The sequence below is a fragment of the Ranitomeya variabilis genome, chromosome 6, assembly GCF_051348905.1.
Source record: "Ranitomeya variabilis isolate aRanVar5 chromosome 6, aRanVar5.hap1, whole genome shotgun sequence".
In the NCBI taxonomy this organism is placed as follows: Eukaryota; Metazoa; Chordata; class Amphibia; order Anura; family Dendrobatidae; genus Ranitomeya; species Ranitomeya variabilis.
This window is the reverse complement of record NC_135237.1, coordinates 87,999,863-88,021,714: the sequence shown is the minus strand read 5'-3', so window position 1 is coordinate 88,021,714 and position 21,852 is coordinate 87,999,863. Positions and strand designations below refer to the sequence as shown.

Below are 21,852 nucleotides of genomic sequence, written 5' to 3'. Positions count from 1 at the left end.
CCAGAAATTGAAGAAAAGCTCAAAAGTATCAGTCCTTGTAGCTTCGATACATTCGTATAAAACAAATGCATTTATTTTAGTTTTATTGTCAGGTAAAGATAGTACTAAGGTCTTCCATTTAGAAGCAATATGTATTCGTGAAGCCACGTAATTTATTAACTTTTATGGTTTTATTAGTAATACTTTATAGGTTTATTTCCGAAAAGCAGAACCGTAGGGTCAGTTTGGATGAATCTACCTGTTATCTTATTATCTTATTAATTAAAACTTTAACATTGTGCCAAATTGCTTTCACTTGTGGACACTCCACCAAATGTTTCATATCTCCAGGCATACTGCATCCCCTGAAGCATCAATCTGTTACATTGGGATATATTTTATGTAGCTTTGTAGGAACATGGTATGGCATGGCTCTCTGTAATATTTTAAGGGATGTTTAGTAAGTGAGGTTTGGTTGCTAATAATGGTACCAATTATCACAAGACATCATAAATTCTAGGTCTTCTACCCATTGGACCATATATCCCATTTTTTATTTTTAGGAAAAATTGTAATTTTTATGGAGAAACTTTTTTTCATTTTTAACAAGAAACAAACCTCAGAACATTGTAGAGTTTTTAACCTTTTGGTCAAATGTTTCAAACCAACAACACCTGAATCCAATTTCCCAATTGTTTCTAAAAGAAGTTGGTGGAACACCTCGCCTTGCTACTGTGTGTTTGGGGGTACTCCTAACCGTATGGATTAAGGAACCATAGTTTGGTCACCTTTTAGCATGAAATATACATTTGGCGTTAATAATACAAAATGCATATGAATCATAATTTTAAAAAAATAAGCATTTTGGGTGCTTTTTAAAAAAAGAAAAAAGTGTTAACACAGTGACCGTATAATAGCATACTATACAAAAATAATACAGCCTCTAATACTTGTCTCTACTCCACTGATTTCTTGTATCATCTTCTGGTTCCTCATTATATAGCTGTTCCTTCATAAGATGAGCTTCATCCGACTGCTTGAATTTTCACAGTCTGGACTGCAGGTTACTAGTGGGTTAGACTGTTGCTCATTATGGAATTCTCTAGTAAATTGGCTAACATGGCTATGAATTAAGGTTGACACCGTAATGACCCGATTTGATAAATAAAACATTGATTTTATTAAATATGCTTTAAAAACTTAGAAGAGGTATACATATAGCATAACACTAGGACACAAATGATTGATTGGTAACCACCATTTCCAGTCTTGTCAATAATCGGAGACGTAAAGGTCGAACAATCAAAATCTGTACAAAGACAGTAAAACAGCTGTAAATACACATAACTAGGTGCCCAAGGGAACCCCTAATCTACCAGGTCCCTATTATGCCCCTAAACAGCTGGCCCCTGCATGACCAAGGAGGTTGGCACCCTAAAATTTGATATGGCAGCCCCCACTCACCGATGACTCCCTAATAGGACTTCCTGGTAAATGCTCTAATTAAAATAAATAAGCAAGCATAGGACTCCTCTTCGTGTAGATTGCCCCATGCATTTGAGAGCGACTATTCCATTAAATAAGGACCTTTGACAATTCGATTGCTGCGGTTCCAGTCAGTCTTCAAATCTTAGGTCTCAACACCCCAGTTGATGTGTGGGGATTAGGAAACAGTCTCACTTGCTATAAATAAAGGCCCCAATTTCACGCTAGTTTCCCACAGATTTGCCGAAATGGGCGTGACGAAGGCGCGGTGTGGGTGTGACACTACAGCTCGTCTAAGTCATGACATGTCGTTTCCTACTCCAGAAATCTCACTTCAGTACGTGACTGTAGTTAGATTTCTGGTGTAGCGCAGAGGCTGACACCAGATTTATGAAGTGACGTGCTCCTCTCCATGAATCGGAAGTGTCTGACTCGGTATGCCGCCTCATCAAGACCAGGTGACCAGTGCCGGTCTTGATGAATCTGGCCCTTAGTGTTTTCTCATTCATGAGAGAAGGGTCAGGGCTAAAAATACCAATGTACTATATAACTGATGATGGCCAATTTTAGAGTGGACTTTTTCCCTGGATTTTTCTTGCACTGCATAACGTTTTCACTAGTGCTGGATCAATTATTCTAGAACAATTTTTCTATTTCTTTTGTAAACCCACCATTTTAAAGTTCTGCCAGGGTCCTGTGGTTTATGTCCAGTTGGTTGTAGGAACTTTATTACTGGGGGGACATAACTTTGAAATAGTGGGGTAAAGGAAAAACTGAACTGGTGGAGCAATCTCCAATGTAGGAGGGACACAGTAAACTATGTGCATATGGCGCAAAAGCTCCTCATGAAATTAATATAATTCACAGCGATGTCAACAAAACGACATTACTGTGCATGGGTTGCGTCTTCTGTCATGTCTTTTACCCACTTAAGGGTTCATAAAACCTGAAGTAGTTAAAAGAAGCGACATGCTCATTCTACGGGCGGCATCTGCTGGGAAGCTACCTGCTTTCTATACCTAACAGTATGGCGTGAGAACTGCTGGCAGCGGAGCTGCCGCAAGAACAAGGGCAAATCCAGTGGCAGACCCACCTCGGGAAAATTACCGCCCATGTTTTCTTAAAACTGCTTCATATGGGGAAACTTGGCTGCTGTGTTGGCGTCTACAAGACATCATGTGCACTTACCTGAAAAGGTTTTCTTTAAGCATCCTTATTACAGCCTTATGGCAACATCCATATAATGCAGCACTTAGATCACTACATGATAATCAGTTGTTCGAAGTTGTGTCCCTGACAAATGCTGGCCTAATGATGAGCCACTTTTGTGTGCATTAGATCAGCATGTGTACAAGCAAACGCCACTAAAAAGAATACAAGTAAAACACATGCACACACTCCTTGGATAGCAGTCTTACATTGCTTTCATCTCCTTGAACATATCCACGCTCCCGTACACCTGTACCTGGACATGCCTGTAATATCCTTAGTTAGTATTTTATATGTTTTGTGTTGTTTTGCCCATCCACAAGTGTGACTCCTCCTGAGGTGACTTTCGTTTTCTGTTTGCAGCTGCTAGAACCTGTCTGCCACCAGCTCTTTGAGTTCTATCGAAGCAAAGAGAAGAACCTGAGGACATTTACGCTTCAGTTCCTTCCAGAACTAATATGGTGTTACTTGTCAGTGTCTACCAGCAGGGACCTCCAGAGCAGTGGATGTATCGAGGCGCTTCTCCTGAGCATCTACAATTTGGTTAGTGTCTGCTAATTTACAGATTTCTATTCTTTAAAATAAATAAAATGTCATTATAAAGTCCTAAATATCCTTAATCTGGTAACAACAAAGCACTGTACATTTATTTGGTCCTTCCTGAGTTTTACCCTGCACTGTTATCCATTTACTAAATGCAAAGTGAATGAACAAAAGGGAATTCTAAAAGAGATCAATTTCTATTGTGACCGCCCTCTGCCTTCAAAACAGCACCCGAGCTTCATTTTTCTAGGTCCATTCACATACAGTTTTTGAATGGAACAATCTTCCTGCCAAGTTCAAACGTCTTGAAGAATCAACAGAAGATCTTCGGTGACTGTAGGCTTGTACAAATCCTTCTGTCTCTTAATGTAATCCCTCACAGATTTAATGATGAAGAGATTAGGGCTCTATGGGGGCCATATCATCACTTCCAGGACTCCTTGTTTTTCTTTAGAAGATGATTGGCTCCAAGTTTATTCTGCAGCAGGACAACAACCCCAAACATACAGCCAATCAGACACCTCCCTAAGCTTATTGTATGAGGAATATGAGTATATGCCTGATTTTTCTAAGCATTGACGACACCATTAATCCTGACCAATTACCTCACTCCAGTTGCTGAAATGCAGCCCCAAACTTGCAAGGATCCTCCACCATGCTTCACTGTTGCCTACAGACCCTTATTATTGCACCGCTCTCCGCAAACAAACTGCCTTCTCTGAGTGCTAGATATTTCACATTGTGACTACGCAGTCCAGACCACCTGCTGCAATTTTTCTGCACCCAGTTTCTGCTATCATGTACAGTTAATTTGCTTGGTTTTGTTTGGTATGGCTATTTGGGCATAAATCTTCTTTGAAAGCCACGTCTGGTTAGACCTCACTTAATACATATGGGTGTAGCTAGTTACACTAATTGCTGCCATTTCTGAGCTGATGGCACTGCTGGACATCTGATTTCAAGGGGATGTAGGAATGATGTGTCGTTCATCTACTGCACAAAGTTTCCTTGGCTGAACACTAAATCTTTCGATCCTCCAACATTACCCATTTCTTCACAATGGAAGCACACCACAGAAAGGCATACGAGAGTGAGATTTCTATAAATCACAGTTAAAATACACAGCATCAAAGACTCATCGTGGTAATTTGACCTAAGTCTATGTGCATATGGAGTTTTTCGTGGTGTTTTTGAAGCAAGAACCGGTTAGAAACTTTCCAAATCTAAAAAAACTCCTGAAAGACTAAGTTTCTGCTCCTAAAACTTGGAAAAAGTGTTTGTGTGCACATACTCCATCTCCAGATGCCCTAATTTGGAAAACCGTTTCATAAATCAGACAAGCCCGCTATGGAGTAACTAAACTTAAGGAGGTATATATAATTTACCATATATACTTTTTTTTTTTATTGATCTGTGGAGGTCTGGGTCCTGAGACCTTCATGATTGCTAAGAAGTGCTCAGCTCGGGAGTCAGACCTGAGTGTAGTACTTATTCAGTGGATAGTCTAAAGTCTTTCCTCTGATCTGCAGAGAATTTAAGAGCCTAAAAATATGTATATTTATAAGAAATGTCTAATGTTTAGTTACTTTTACAGTAACAGAAACTGAAAATTGGTAACGCAGATGCTGGTTTTGTAATAGATCCAGACACTTTGGCCAAGTGTGTTTTTTCTTCTTTTGTAATTGAGTAACTCTAAGATTTAAATGATGGATGCTTAAGGCAAAAATGGGACAAGGATGATACCTGGTTTAGAAAGGTAAAGAAAGCTCAGAGAAATGTAGAAAAAAAAGTTTCACCTGTTAGTATGATTGTGGGCATATAAACCCTAGTATGGGGTAAACGGTGACTGCTATGCCCATTGTCTTCAGTCCAGACCTCGGCAGAGAAGATTGACAGCAGAAGAGGGCATAAAACTGAGAGAAAGCAATTCTCTTCTTTTGTGGTGCTATTACAAGACCACAATCTAAAAAAATTATTGTTAAAGACTCACAATGATAACTTATTTCCAGCAGTATTAATGAATACCAGAGGTTATTTGGACGTACGTCTGTGAAACGACTCCTCATCTAGAATTGACAGCACCACAAATAACATCAAAATAATTGTATTCACTCCTGTTGACATTTTTGATGAGAAGCAGATTGCTTCAACCAATGAGATCTGTAAAAATGATTTAATATTTGTAATCATGGTGGCTCAGTGGTTAGCACTGTCCCTTGTAGCATTTGGGTCCTGGGTTCAAATCGCACCAGGGACAACATCTGCAAGGAGTTTGTATGTTCTCCCCGTGTTTGCGTGGGTTTCCTCCGGGTTCTCCGGTTTCCCCCCACATAGGGAATCTAGACTGTGAGCCCCAATGGGGACAGCGATGATAATGTCTGTAAAGCGCTGTGGAATTAATGGCGCTATTTAAGTGAGGAAAATAGATAGTTATGGTACGAAGACAAACTCCTCAGCATAAGTTCTTTTCTCTGAATGGTAGATGTCATCTTTCTACTGTGAAGAGTTAAAAAAAATGCTTTAGTAAAATAAGCACAGAGGAGAAGGGCCGGCAGTGAACTGCTTTACTTGATATGTCTTTTATTTAAATGAATGTGACAATACTCATGTCCTTCCTTAGAGGACATTTATTCCACTTCTGCCGCCTAAGGGTGATGTTCCTACGTTTCACTGGAGATGTGATGTCTACCACAGAGAGCAGATTAGAGATGCAGAGCATGCTGCACGTAGTGCGAGGGCTCATTCAGAGAAGGTGGCTACGGACTCCATTTACTGTCTGTTCAGGAAGTTCTCGCCCCGATATGCTGTGTGTAACGTTCCCTTCTCTTATCAAGAGTCTCTTACCTGTATACAGTGTCTCTGCTCCTGCTCTCCGGTGTATATCTCACCCCTGCTTACTGTAATCTATCTTGGGATGTCTGCCACTTGAGACAGATTACACGTAAACGGCTTGGCCACTACTTTACAAGTCCGTTTCATGTGAACCTATATAATTAAGCACTTTACTAAATACGGTACCTTGCTTTTTCAAATCCGTCTGTACATGGAGATGGTTCCCTGAAAATACTGATTTCCTGTGATGTCTCTCTGGGTTCCTGGCTTTGGAAACTGATGATTGGGTGGGGCTTGTGGGGTGGGTGGATGGTGCTTTTGATGGGGCTTGTGGGATGGGTGGGTGCATGGGTTTGTTGGGTGGGTGAGGCTTGGTGGGTGGGCGAGGCTTGCAGGCTGGGTGGGCAAGGCTTGGTCTTCCATGCAGCAGAGCTCACACTGCTCCTGTGCACACTGCTGCAGACACCGCTCTCACTCCAGTGCTACTTGTATGTCTGCAACAGTGTGTATACACCCTGCTGTATACCCTGTGTAATGTATATACACCCTGTTAGTTTGAAGACCTGGCCTTTAGACTAGTGTACTACATCTGGGTGTCAGCCTCCAGTAGGTGTGTACACTCCTTAAATTGATGCACAACAACAAAAACGTTCCCTCTGTCGGCTCCATATGCGCAAATCCCATTTTGCGGGGCACTTGGATGCAAGCGCCGACAGGGCCAGAGAACAGGTGCATGAACGCAATGTGAAAGCCACATCCTTCCTCATTACACACATACACATCCCCTGATCTGCTTCATCTAAGTAAGCACTCAAGTGTATACTGCGCGGAGATGGAAAATCTGCATAAAAATACTGATATGGTCAAATAATTGTGCACACTGTGCACACTGTGTATTCCTGTTTAGAGTGTATGATCTTTTCAGGGATTTTCTTTATATCTAGTATGGTGGAGTCATAAACTAAAAAAGAAGAATGAGCTCCTCGCCTAGATCTACAGTATTATGAGAAAATATGAGTGCAACTATACCCAGGCTCTCTGATAAAGCAGAGTTTAAAAGGTATTGCTGTAAAAATTCTGACTGGTTAATGGAATAAATAAAAATATGGCCTCGCGTGGTCTCTGCTTTCTGGTCTTGTCCTAGACACTGTGGAAATGCCCCATCAGCCAATTATTCACCGAGGCCGGTCACAATTTGGACACCTATGTTTGCTAACTTATTGGTGCTTGTGATGCAGAATACCTGTCCTATAAAGCGTTGTTCTATCGCATCATCTACAGAAGATGCTCAAGAGAACATGGGGGATAATGCCTAACTGGTGCCTGTACCTACCATATTCGCTCAGTAAAACAATAAGAAAAATGACTCTTCTTGCCCTTCTTGGTTTTGTGTCATTAGTTCGGTGTCGGGAAGCTACAGCTTATAGCTTCATGCTTCTGTCTTTCCAGGAATCTGTCGGCACAGCTGACTACGGTGTCCCCTGGGGCGCCCTGCTTACATTAGAAATGCTAACAATCATGCTTACAAGCTGGGAAGCCTGATTTGTAGCTTAATATACAGGACATTCTCTGTTCGCATCTGTAGACTTCTAGACTCCCAGATGAGCGTGAGAGTCAAGAGTAATCTTCCTCCACTGTAAATTTAGTGCACTGGTGGGCTACCGGCAGGTGCAGCACTACTCTGCTGAAATCCCACGGTTGTTCTATATGATGGGTGTAATGCAACCAAGTGCATCCATCGTCTGGCAGCTGTGAACAGATGGACTACGTTAGGAGGCCACTCCAGATTTCCTTAACCAAAGATCAGTGAGTGGATGCCCAAATTCTAGTGATGGTAGGGGGGTTCAACTTTCAAAAGTATATCAACTTTGCAGTGGTAAAATCCATTTTGATGGGCTTCCTCAGATTTTCTGGTTTATTGGAAGACAAAAATAGAGCAACGCAACACATCATGGGGCGTTGGGAAAAGTTTTAAGTGGTGGCCCCCAGGCCTCTTGGACCTCGACGTCTGCTTTTCAACCCAAATTAAACCAAAGTGCACAACACTCCAACCTTCGACATATTGGACATCTTATAGGACATCAAATTACGAGTATTTAAGTATTCAAGTGTCATGTAAAGGGTTCTTATAGGTGATATAAAATGTGTATAATCCTAATTATATTTTTGTGGTTTACATTATTGACTGACACCCTGGAATATTAACTGGGTAACATGTCCAAGAACAGAGGTGGGCAATTAATTTTCCCAAGGAGCCACGTGAGAGACCATGACTTTGGTGGATGACCTATCCAACATGCTGAAATTAATTTTGCATACTTGTATTTTAATTTTGCCACATATTATTGAATAGAATTAAGTATGTTGACTAACTTCTACTGTTAATGCATGTTACTATAGACCACCTGTGTATGTATGTATTCCACACATAATGTGATGCCCCCACAGCTCTCCAATCACTGATACACATACTGCCCCCACACACATTATGATGTCCTCACTGCCCCTCACACACAGCATGAAGCCCCCAGGGCCCCCCACAGCCAGATAACACACTGTATGATGGCCCCCAAAGCCAGCCTATGCACAGTATGATGACTTCACAGCCAGCCTATGCACAATATAATGGCCCCCCACAGCCAGCCTATGCATAGTGTGATGGCCCCACAGCCACCCTATGCATAGTGTGATGGCCCCACAGCCAACCTTTGCACAGTATGATGGCCCCACAGCCAACCTATGATGGCCCCTACAGCCAGCCTATGCTCAGTATGATGGCCCTCACAGCCAGCCTACGCTCAGTATGATGGCCCCCACAGCCAACCTACGCACAGTATGATGGCCCCACAGCCAACCTATGCACACTATGATGGCCCCACAGCCAACCTATGCACAGTATGATGGCCCCACAGCCAACCTATGATGGCCCCTACAGCCAGCCTACGCTTAGTATGATGGCCCCTACAGCCAGCCTACGCTCAGTATGATGGCCCCTACAGCCAGCCTACGCTCAGTATGATGGCCCCTACAGCCAGCCTACGCTCAGTATGATGGCCCCTACAGCCAGCCTACGCTCAGTATGATGGCCCCCACAGCCAACCTACGCACAGTATGATGGCCCTACAGCCAACCTACACACAGTATGATGGCCCCACAGCCAACCTATGCACAGTATGATGGCCCCACAGCCAACCTATGCACAGTATGATGGCCCCACAGCCAACCTATGATGGCCCCTACAGCCAGCCTACGCTCAGTATGATGGCCCCCACAGCTAGCCTACGCTCAGTATGATGGCCCCTACAGCCAGCCTACGCTCAGTATGATGGCCCCTACAGCCAGCCTACGCTCAGTATGATGGCCCCTACAGCCAGCCTACGCTCAGTATGATGGCCCCTACAGCCAGCCTACGATCAGTATGATGGCCCCTACAGCCAGCCTACGCTCAGTATGATGGCCCCTACAGCCAGCCTACGCTCAGTATGATGGCCCCCACAGCCAACCTATGCACAGTATGATGGCCCTACAGCCAACCTACACACAGTATGATGGCCCCACAGCCAACCTATGCACAGTATGATGGCCCCACAGCCAACCTATGATGGCCCCTACAGCCAGCCTACGCTCAGTATGATGGCCCCCACAGCCAGCCTATGCACAGTATGATGGCCCCACAGCCAACCTATGATGGCCCCTACAGCCAGCCTACGCTCAGTATGATGGCCCCCACAGCCAACTTACGCACAGTATGATGGCCCCACAGCCAACTTACGCACAGTATGATGGCCCCACAGCCAACTTACGCACAGTATGATGGCCCCACAGCCAACTTACGCACAGTATGATGGCCCTACAATTTCCCCTCCATAAGTACTGACTAAGAAGAAATAAAAAAAAAAACCTACTTGCCTAGCCCTGTTCCCTGACTCACAACTCTGCATTGTGGATTGCGGCTCAGCCCAGTAGGTTTGTTCTAGTGACATCATCGCCTGCTGTGCTGAAACTCCGATGCCTAGACTGAATGATGGAAGAAGGAGCCGACTGCTTTTTGTTCAACCATGCTGTACAACTGTATATGCATCCTGGGAATGTAGATATTATAGAAATCGAGACACCAGGTGGCAGATTTGGTCTGGTCAAGAACTTCTAAAAGTCAAGATGTGGCCCGTGGGCTGCAGTCCAGGTCTGTCCTATAATAAAATGTTTAGTGAGACTGCTTGGAACTCATTGTTTGATATAGAAGACCATGAGACGTTGTATTGTTACCAACTACAAGCAGTCTAAAGCATAGTAGACTATCTCCAAACACTTTGGCATGAAAGTTGAAAATGTTATCAATACTATGCTGCTCAAGAACCTTTCAGGATGTGGTAGAAAAAGCAAAACTGAGAAAACACCACAAAAGTTAGTTCAAAATGTGGCAAATAAACAAAATAAAATGTCCAGAAATGTAATGCGTTCTTAAAAATGTTTCCTACAAAACGACTATTCTGATTGATTTTGAAGGGAACCTGTTGAGATTTCCCCTTGTAAAGTAAGAGGAGAGCTTTATCAGGCACTCGAATAATGTTTTTAATCATGCTTTTATTATAAAAAAAAAAAAAAAGCTGTTATTGTAATCTCTGGAAAAGCAATGTTTAATCCCAGCACTGTTGTTCCCGGACTAGTCTAGGATCGCTGTCATTCATCCCTGCATTTTGCTGGTATCGCACCCATAGCAGTGTGATTTACAAATTCCAAAGGAAAGATGGGAACGTTATGTTGGAAATAAAGTGTAAAGGGTGAATAAAGGAGGTCTTGTCACCCACTAAGTGTCTGAATAAAGTATAAAAAAAATCACCTTTTCACTTTAAAAGCCGCTACTATGTAATCTAAAATAAGAGAATACGTTGCTTTTTGCTCGTCTTTTATTTCTCGTCTTTTATTTCTCTTAATAGAAAATAAAAAAAACTTGATTTAATTGATTTGCTAAATGTAGATGCAATTTGAAGCTGTAATGAAGGTAATTATGATGCCATTGTTGGATCATGCACTAGGAGTTACTTGTGGGGGAGGTGTAGAATTGTGGGGTTAATAAATATATGTTGCAGTAAATGATAGGGGTTCCCTGCAGGGCTGCATTTGTCTTCAGTTGTTACTTTTTTTGTATTCTTAGTGTAAGGTTTCCTGCGATGACACCAAAATATAGTCTTAGTTGAAGGGAAAGGATCTGGTAACAGTCTGTTCACATTGAGTCATACCTTCCTCCATTGTAGAAGGAAGCCACATCAGAGCATTTTCAGACTTTAATTGATTTTTATTTTTGCACTGCATGAATAACGAAAAATACTAGGATAGGCCAAATTACTCGAAAACCTGACGCTACCCATTAACGTTAGTTCATATTTCACATATTTTCCCCTGTGAATATTTATAATACTTGCAGATTTTGCATCTGATATGCACCAAGAATGCACAACAAAAAATATTCATGGCTTCAGTCAGTGTTGGTCCAAGAAGCAAAAACTGCCCAAGGCCAAACTCTAAATCATAAATCCTTTTTTCTTTTTATGTATGTACGTGCCTTTTAAATGGAAGATATGATTGTTCAGATTCCTACATGTTCGATATGTTACATCAAATGAGGGAATGGCAGTCCGTCTTCAGTGGATTCTGTTTTTCATCCTCTTTGTATCTGGTTCGACACCATGGCCACATAAAAATAATGTTTAAATAAAAAACTGTTGATAGGTTATTCCCATCTTCGTTCTAGGATCTTTGATCTTTAAGTAACGGCCATTGTATAAAAGCATTGGAGCAACCCTTTATAGGGAATCTGTCACCACATTTGACCTATCTAAACTATTAATATGGATTTACAGGTTATAGACTGCTGAAAAAAGAAAAAAAAGTCCTCTGTGTGTCTCCTATCAGATGACTTGTTGTTGATAAATTGTCTTTTATCACTTTATATAAATTACCTCTTCCAGGCTATGGGGAGGATAGTGCGTGGAGATAACTCTGTCTCCAGAGCTTCTTTTAAATATAAGGAGGTGTTACCAGTGTGATGTGTAATGGCCGCTCTCTGCTCTCCTGATCTCGCTGCAGAGCTGTGTTGTCATGTCGGACGCTATTTACACTAGGGCGTCTGACAGACAGCGGTAATTCCACATTCGTCCACTATACGCTCAGTGGCGCCGGCTAGATTTTTATCCAGGTTGCCCAGGGTTAATCTAGCTGGTACTCGGGTTGGAGGCTGGGTCACGCCCACGGCCTTTAAATAGTATTGCTGGACTTTGGGCGTCGCCGATTATAGCTTGTGCCTAGTGATTCCGGTCTGGACTGGTGGTCTTGGAGAAGAAATATCGTATCTGGTGGTGTATTATCTTTTGTTATATTTCTTCTTCCTATTTTTGTATTTGTTTTGCCCTGGGCACATTATTGTGTTTTCCTGTGTGTCTGCGGCGTGGTGCGTTTTTTAGTTTTCCCTGTCTGTGCTTTCTGTGGGGGTTGGTGTGTGGTCTATTCACTGGGTGGCGGGTGGTGGTTTCAGCATAGGGCTGAAACAGGAGTCAGGGCCAGGCCTGGCGGCCCAGACAAGCACACCATCAGTGTAAATTCTGGGAGAGGGACAGACAGGGTTTTCCCTAGTCTGAGTGATATCGCAGGGGCCCGGGTAACCAGCCTTAGCCTACCTAGTCTCCCCGTGACGTGTGCTATTATACCTGACACATCTGCAGTTTCCTCTCAGCTCCATCTTCAATATCACAGGCAGACAGGGCTGCTATACAGCGAAGCTGAGAGAGAAGCAAAAAATGTGTTTGCAAGAAGACAAATTTCAGTGGCTTATGGTCTGATCACTGACAGGCTGACACCCCACCCCTGTAACCTCTGCAGCAATTCTGGTAGCTCATATGTCTACTTTGTAAGGACAACTTCTTTATAAGAGGCTGTGCACATGCCCTCAACCGCTTTGGTGGACCATGGCGAGGCTTGTTCTGAGTGGAATCGGTCTTGTTAAATCGGTGTACGATCTTGGTTACCATGCTGCAGCTCGGTGCTGGCAATCTTCTTATATCGTCAGCCATCTTTATGTAGAGCAGCAATTCTCTTTTTCAGATCCTCGGAGAGTTTTTTTGCCATGAGGAGCCATGTTAAATTTCCAGTGACCAGTATGAGAGCGCGTGAGACCGATAACACCAAATTTACCACTCCTGCTTCCCAGTCACACCTGAGACCTTGTAACACTAATGAGTCAAATGACACCGGGGAGGGAAAATGGCTAACTGGCACCATTTGGCCATTTTTCCTTAGGGGCGTACTCACTTTTGTTGCCAGCAGTTTAGACATTAATGGCTTTGTATTGCTTTATTTAGAGGGGACACCAAATTTACACTGTTTATACAAGCTGTACACTGACTACTTTACATTGTATCGCTGTCAGATCTTCAGTGTTGTCCTAGGAAAAGATACAATAAAATATTTACAAAAACGTGAGGGGTGTACTCACTTTTGTAATATACTGTATATACTGTAATATATTGTGTGTGATGCACGGCCATCTGTATAACATTAGGATGGTAAATATCAGTAAAATAACGCTTGATGACAGGTGCAGGTGGAGATTTAATTGATTTATTATCAGAACTGGTTCCACTAATATTTAATATTTTAAATTTGAAAAATATTTTTTTTTTCTCCAGGAAATCATGGATGAACAAGGGCACAGCAGGGTGTTATCTTTCACAATCCCATCCTTGTCGAAGCCCTCCGTATTCCATGAGGTAGGATATGAGCCTCTTATCTGTCACGGAGGCTGCAGCGTAATTTTGTGCCTATGATTAATGTTCATTTATGACTTGGGAAGGGACAATTAAATGGTCAATCCTCCCATATTTCTGCTTAATTGCCGTTACTTGATCTCCAAGAGTTTTTATTTTTTTATTTTGGTCAAGTTTTTTGTTCGGACATCTAGTGTGAAGGCAAATCGCCATCTTCATCAGTTTCGACCCCTACAGAAATGTTTGCCATAGTTGAAGATGGTTATGAAGCTTACGATGATGGGGACATGAATTCACACAGGGGAGGAGAAAAATATAAACGTCCTCATCAGCCGAACAGACTCCTGATCATATTTTTGTAAATGCGTTTGGAAACTAAAGCGGCCCCAGGATTTGTGGGTGTGAACCTTTTCTTTTATAAAAGTTCCAATGAAAAATTTTTGGAAAAAAATCTCTTTTGGGGTATGTGTACATGACTGCGTTTTTTTTTTGTTTTGTTTTTTTTTTTCAGGGGGGTTTTGCCGCCAAAATGCTCCAATGAACGAACTTATTAAAGGAAGTCGTTTTCTGTATCGAAATGCATATCTCAAAATGTTTTTCAACCACTTCAGGTTTCTAAAAAAAAACCCACAACGCTAAAAGAAGTGATCTGCTCTTTGTTCTGGCGCTGTATACTTTACAGTGCAAGTCAACGGAAAAGCTTAAAAGATGTCTGGAGATTTTTTTTTAAGCGTTTTACCATTGCTTTTGCTTAAAAAAAAAAAAAAAAAAAAAATTAGAAAAAGCTCAGGAAACACAAAAGACACTAAAAAACACGGAAAAAAACACCCGTTTCCTGAAGTGTCTTCAACTTGGTTCACCTGAGTTTAAAATGTTGTATGCCCCATACCCTGACAACACTGAGCAGAAGAGAAATTGGACCCAAAAATCTCAACTCTTCTCAGTAGTCACAACTTCATGGCCGGAACATTAAAGGAATACTTTGAGATCAGGGCTACTTATTTATTCATTTACATGGAAAAGATGGTGACTGACCAATTTCTCTCTTGTGAATTGCCCATAAGGTAAATAACACCACTCCCCTGCCCCCATAAAGACATGTTTTCCATATTTTAGCACATACTTGGGCCATCTACATATTTATTCTTTAAGGAATGGTTCATAGAAGAGCATTAATGAAGATGGAATCGTGGAAACTGCGCCTTCGCAATAATCTTAATATTGGCCCAATCATATTTCATAGGTTTGTGCAGACCAGACGTGTGCCACAATACCACTACAGCCTGGGATTATACAATGGGAGCCGGACGCTGGCACTTGTTTGCTATAGAGCTGTATACGTAATTTTCTTGGAAATGGAGTTAAAGTGTAGGAGGAAGGATGCCCATGGATCGATTCACATTGTTTTTATGACATATCGCAGTAACTTTATAATTTTTTTTTTCTTTAGTTTACTGTGTATAATATCACCATTTAGGAGGAATGGAAACCTGATTGAAAGGAACAAACAGAAGTGTGAACTGAGCCGTACATTCTCACAAATAGGCACATTCTTAGTGTTCACTTTTGCGTCAGGATTAGTAATTTCCACACTGGTGCCGACACAATGTGCACAAACAAGGGAGAGGTTTCTTGCCATCAGTTCTGTTATCTCGTGAGACTGATTTCATGTTGGGATCTGTGATGTTATTTTGGTAGCAATTTTTTTTTTTCTTTTCTTTTTTTTTTATATCTGGGATTCATTCTGCGTGAAATTTTCCATTGTCATTTTTCTTTCTTTTCAAAATGAAGCTGTAATGGTAAGCAGCTTATCTGGCCATAGGCAGCAAACAGCGTAGCACAATAGTCCAGATCACCGGGATACCGGGGAGCTTGGATCTCTAGACTTCATTTTATATCATTACCTTATGGTACATAGACTGAACCAAATATAGAGGCTGCAGTAACACACGGGTATGGCGGCGTTCACACATTCCATTTTTGGGAAAAGATAAATGGGATTTGTATCTAAAGCATAGCTAAAGAAAACAGAAGCAAAGGTTCCCATAGATTATTATGGGGGTTTAATTGGGCTCTGTTATATCTCAGGCTTTAGAGCGTAAAAAACATTCTGCTTTTATTTTGGCCATTTTTATAAATTGACACCTAGTTGAACCCAAACTGACCCAATAATAATCAATGGGGCCCCTCTACTTTTTTTTTTATTTTTGGTTTAGTTGACCAGCAGATTAGTTGTGGGCATTAATTGTTTGTCCTTTCCTTAATATGGAACAGACAAACAGAGTGTCTGAAAGCTGGTGTTAATGTAGCCCTGCACCTGTGAGCATTTTGAACTAAACTTCAATTTACAAATATTTCTGTCTAATTCTGCTTAATAACAAAGATCAGATTGGTGCAAGGAATTTTGGTATGTAGAGTTGTCCGTTTCAATGGTCTTCAGCTCCATTCAATACCGTTATGAATTTTGGTTGCAAATTAGTCATTTCTTAATATATTTTCATAGCACAACTTTTTTTGATACAGAGTTGACAAAAACCTTTTATAGACCAAAATAAAACCTGCAAACCAGAAACCTCCTGCTGCTTGTTCTATACTGACCCAGTATACAGTAAGCTCGCTGGCTCCCTCCAGTGGCGGCTGCATGCAGCCAGCATGTAGTAATTTACCTCAGAGACACAAGAACCAATGTTGTCCCTGCTGTAAAGATCTGTGGAGAAAGAGTACGACATTTCTCATCTTCTATTTACCTCCTGTAAATACACATTCATTTTTTTTTATACTCTGAATTTCTTATGTACCAAACATATTAACCATGCGTTGTTGTTTTTTTATTTTTTTTTTTCCCTCTAGCCATCCAGTATAGGGTCTATGGCGCTTACTGAAGGGGCTTTATCCCAGCATGGGCTTTCCAGAGTTGTGTACAGCGGGCCTCATCCACAAAGGGAAATGTTAACTGCGCAAAACAGGTAAAGTACAGGTTTGAATGCATAATGTCCTGATGGCGGCTTACCAAGTATAGCGTATATTGCGTACATGAGATATTTCATGCGATGTTCTTGGAAAAATATATATATAGGCCAAATATTAGTGCCCATACCAAGTCACATCACCTGTCCATAATAATGTGCTAACACGATGACTTCCACCAAATTGCACAGTTCACACACTAAAGGCATGTATATACCAATGAGCCAGCTCTTAGTGTGCATAGGATTACTAGCCATTTCCCTTCTGGGGGTTTTCCGTGCTCCGCGCTCCTCTAGCTAGTGCTTATGTCTCCGTATCATACTGTCCCTGCATTGAGGTGCATAGTCTGGTTGGTGACAGATGAGCTTTAAAATGCTCTGTCACAGGGCTGTAGTGCTCTATACACTGTGTGCAGAATTATTAGGTAGGCAAGTTGTATTTTAGAGGATTATTTTTATTATTGATCAACAACTATGTTCTCAATCAACCCAAAAGACTCATAAATATCAAAGCTTAATATTTTTGGAAGTTGGAGTGGCGTTTTTTTTAGATTTGGCTATGTTAGGCGATATCTGTTTGTGCAGGTAACTATTACTGTGCAGAATTATTAGGCAACTTAATAAAAAAACAAATATATTCCCATCTCACTTGTTTATTTTCACCAGGTAAACCAATATAACTGCACAAAATTTAGAAATAAACATTTCTGACATGCAAAAACAAAATCCCCAAAAAGTGACCAATATAGCCACCTTTCTTTATGATGACACTCAGCAGCCTTCCATCCATAGATTCTGTCAGTTGCTTGATCTGTTTACGATCAACATTGCGTGCAGCAGCCACCACAGCCTCCCAGACACTGTCCCGAGAGGTGGACTGTTTTCCCTCCCTGTAGATCTCACATTTTATGAGGGACCACAGGTTCTCTATGGGGTTCAGATCAGATGAACAAGGGGGCCATGTCATTATCTTTTCTTCTTTGAGACATTTACGGGCCAGCCACACTGTGGAGTAGTTGGAGGCATGTGATGGAGCATTGTCCTGCATGAAAATGATGTTTTTCTTGAACGATACCGACTTCTTCCTGTACCACTGCTTGAAGAAGTTGTCTTCCAGAAACTGGCAGTAGGTCTGGGAGTTGAGCTTCACTCCATCCTCAACCCGAAAAGGTCCCACAAGTTCATCTTTGATGATACCAGTACCCCACCTCCACCTTGCTGGCGTCGGAGTGGAGCTCTCTGCCCTTTACTGATCCAGCCTCTGGCCCATCCATCTGGCCCATCAAGAGTCACTCTCATTTCATCAGTCCATAAAACCTTTGAAAAGTCAGTCTTAAGATATTTCTTGGCCCAGTCTTGACGTTTTATCGTATGTTTCTTGTTCAAAGGTGGTCGTTTTACACCCTTCCTTACCTTGGCCATGTTCCTGAGCATCGCACACCTTGTGCTTTCTGTTACTCCAGTAACGTTGCAGCTCTGAAATATGGCAAAACTGGTGGCAAATGGCATCTTGGCAGCTTCACGCCTGATGTTCCTCAATTCATTGGCAGTTATTTTGCGCCTTTTTTGCCCAACACGCTTCTTGCGACGCTGTTGGCTATTTGCCATGAAACGCTTGATTGTTTGGTGATCACGCTTTAAAAGTTAGGCAATTTCAAGACTGCTGCATCCCTCTGCAAGACATCTCACAATTTTGGACTTATCAGAGCCCATCAAATCTCTCTTCTGACCCATTGTGCCAAAGGAAAGGAAGATGCCTAATAATTAAGCACACCTTATACAGGGTTTTGATGTCATTAGACAACACCGCTCCTCATTACAGAGATGCACATCACCGGATTTACTTAATTGGTAGTTGGCTCTTAGGCCTGAACAGCTTGGAGTAGGACAACATGTATAAAAAGTATCGTGTGATCAAAATACAACTTGCCTAATAATTCTGCACACAGTGTATAGATGAAGGCATCAGATTATGGAAGTCAATGATGGCCCTCACTACAGATCGGACAATTAAATCCTCTCCCGGGGAGCTATGACCTATTATGTCCTGGACCAGTGACGTCATCAGTGCCACTAGTGATGAGCGAGCACACTCTTGTGTTACGAGTATCTTCGGCATGCTCGAAAACTATGCTCTAGTCCCCACGGCTGCATGTCTCACGGCTGTTCGATGGCCACAACACATACAGGGATTGCCTAACACACAGGTCATCCCGGCCCGTATTGTGGCTGTCGAGCTGCCGTGAGACATTCAGCCATGGTGACTAGAGCATAATTTACAAGCACGCCGAAGACACTGTATTAGCACACCTTATGTGAGCACACTCGCTCATCACTAATGATCTATAACAAAATCATTACGACTGGATTTCCCTATAAGCCGTGTTACTTTCTGTATAAATCCAGGCTCATTCACTAAACCCACACAAATCTGACACATATGACGTCTTTGATTAAAATCGTTTGCTTTAAAAATTGTCTTTTTTTAAATTGTATATCATGAGCCGCTTCAGAGATGGAGGACTAGCAATCCAGTGCGTCCTATGAAATGCATGGAGCTCACAATAACTTACAGGCGATTTACACCTTTCCTTACCATTTTATTGTTCATTTGCCTTTTAAATACAAAGTTAAAGTGAAGCTGTCATCAGGATGTTAGAACCCGAACTAATGGTGTGTGAATACAGACCCTTGCATCCTTATTAAACCCATGCCTTGCTTGTAGAATTTAGTTTTGACATCTTAGAAATTCAGCATTGATGTTGTTTTAGTTGGAAGTGCAGGTACGTTGGCAATGCACTTCCAGATTTCCTGCATCTTCCTTTATCACGGCTGCTGTCTGCCTCGTCTTGGTGACCCGCCTTCACTGCGTGAGATTGTCTCCTCGGAGAGGGCGGCGCAAGTGCCAATGAATAGGTTCTGGGTCTCGCAACATCTTGAGGAACTTACTGTGCATGCGCTGACTACACTGAAGAGATGACCTTGGGGAAATGACAGCACCTTTGCAAAATCTCAAGCGGTGGAGGCACACAGGATTAACCGGTCTGTCAGAGGCCAGCTGGGAAAAGGATGAGATGCAGGAGAGCTGAGAGTGCAGCACCAGCATCCCTGCACTTGCAACTAAAACATTAACCCTGGATTTCTATAAGATGTCAAAATAAAATTCTGCAAGCAAGGTATGGGTGTAACAAGGATTACAGGCTATTCAGTCACATGCCGTTAGTTAGTGTTGTAATATCCAGATTGCAGCTTCGCTGTAACCATCTAACTAAATGGCCTTTAGGCTATGTGCACACGTCCGGAATTGACGAGGAAATTTCCGCGGAAGTTCCGCAACTGTGCCGCTGGTAAAACGCATGCGGAATTTGCATACACTAGCGTTTTACAAGCGTAATTAGGTTGCAGAATGCTAGCATTTTCCATGCGATCTGTAGCATCTCTTGGAAAACTGATTGACAGGTTGGTCACACTTGTCAAACATAGCGTTTGACAAGTGTGACCAACTTTTACTATTGATGCTGCCTATGCAGCATCAATAGTAAAAAGATCTAATGTTTAAAAAAAAAAAAAAAAAAAGTGATATTCTCACCTTCCGGCGTCCCCCGCAGCCTTCCTGTGATGCTCCCGGCAGCTTCCGTTCCCAGTAATGCCTCGCTGCAATGACCCCAGATAACGTAGCATCACGCGAGATCCACGTCATCACAGGTCATTGCCGCAAACCATCTCTGGGAACGGAAGCATCACGAGGAGCGTGAAGGCTGCCGGTGCCTCCGGAAGGTGAGAATATCACGATTTTTTATTATGAATAATTTTTTTTTACTGGTATATGGTACCCAGGGCCTGGAGGAGAATCTCTTCTCCTCCACCCTGGGTACCAACCGCACATGATCCGCTTACTTCCCGCATGGTGGGCTGTTGTGAATTCTGCTCTTGGGTTCCCTCCGGTGGTTGTTGGTAGTAATGCAGTTGTCCCTGGGTTGCAATCCTGGGCAGGTGTCCCTGCTGATTGCAGCTCTGACTGGGATATTTAGGTGTGCAGGATTCATTAGCCCTTGCCAGTTGTCCATTTTTCTTGGGGGTTTTGCATCTCTGTCTGGTTCCTTCTGCCCTGCTGCCAAATCAGCAAAGATAAGTGTCTGGTTTTTGTTTCTACAGCACACATGATGTGTGCTTTACAATTCAGTACTATTCAGTGTTTTTTTTCTTGTCCATCTTAGACTGTGTTCGGATATTTCAGTCAAGTTGGATTCTCAGGAGATGCAGGTATACATTCCATGTCTTTAGTTAGATGGTGGAATTTTTGTATTATCTGCTGTGGATATTTTTAGGGTTTTAATACTGACCGCTTAGTATTCTATCCTTTCCTATTTAGCTAGTGTGGCCTCTTTTGCTAAATCCTGATTTCTGCCTGCGTGTGTCTTTCCTCTAATACTCACAGTCAATATTTGTGGGGGGCTGCCTATCCTTTGGGGTTCTGCTCTGAGGCAAGATAGAATTCCCATTTCCATCTATAGGGGTATTTAGTCCTCCGGCTGTGTCGAGGTGTCTAGGATGTGTTAGGTACACCCCACGGCTAATTCTAGTTGCGGTGACAGTTTAGGGTTTGCGGTCAGTACAGGTTCCACCTACTCCTGAGAAAGTCCCATGCGGCTCCAAGGTCATCGGATCATAACAGTGGGCATAGCCACATCCAGAAAGTAAGCAGATCAATGCATTCCTGTGTGTGTGGAATCCCCGCGATTCCACACAAAGAATGAACATGCTGCTTTTTTTTCTGGAATGCGATTCCGCCACGGAAAAAAATGCAACATGTGCACAAAAATTGCGGATTGCATTCTAATAATAGGATGCTTAATGTATGCTTTTTTTTGCGGTTTTATCGTAGTTTTATAACGAAAAACTGCGAAAAATCCTGAACGTGTGCACACAGCCTTATTAAGATTTTCTCCCAGTTTGCGGCTGCATTGTGTCTGTGAGTTCTTAGCTGCCTGCTTTTGCAACACTGATACAAATCTTTCAGCTCCTAGTTGATTGCTCTCTCTGCTCCCTTTCCCACTTCTCTGTGTTAGGTGTTTATA

At 42.2% G+C, this 21,852-nt stretch overlaps 1 protein-coding gene across 5 annotated transcripts in view; it reads left to right on the top strand.

Annotated features, from left to right (window-relative positions):
* Positions 1-21,852, top strand: part of HYCC1 (hyccin PI4KA lipid kinase complex subunit 1) — a 118,242-nt gene that overhangs the window by 57,131 nt on the left and 39,259 nt on the right. For all 5 annotated transcript variants that reach the window (XR_013216820.1, XM_077268750.1, XM_077268747.1 and 2 more), the window contains 3 exons: positions 3,037-3,216; positions 13,731-13,811; positions 16,659-16,774. Coding sequence is in view for 4 of the 5 variants with exons in the window: in XM_077268750.1 (XP_077124865.1) it covers positions 3,037-3,216; positions 13,731-13,811; positions 16,659-16,774 (377 nt within the window). In the remaining variant the exon portion in view is untranslated. The remainder of the gene's footprint in view (positions 1-3,036; positions 3,217-13,730; positions 13,812-16,658; positions 16,775-21,852) is intronic.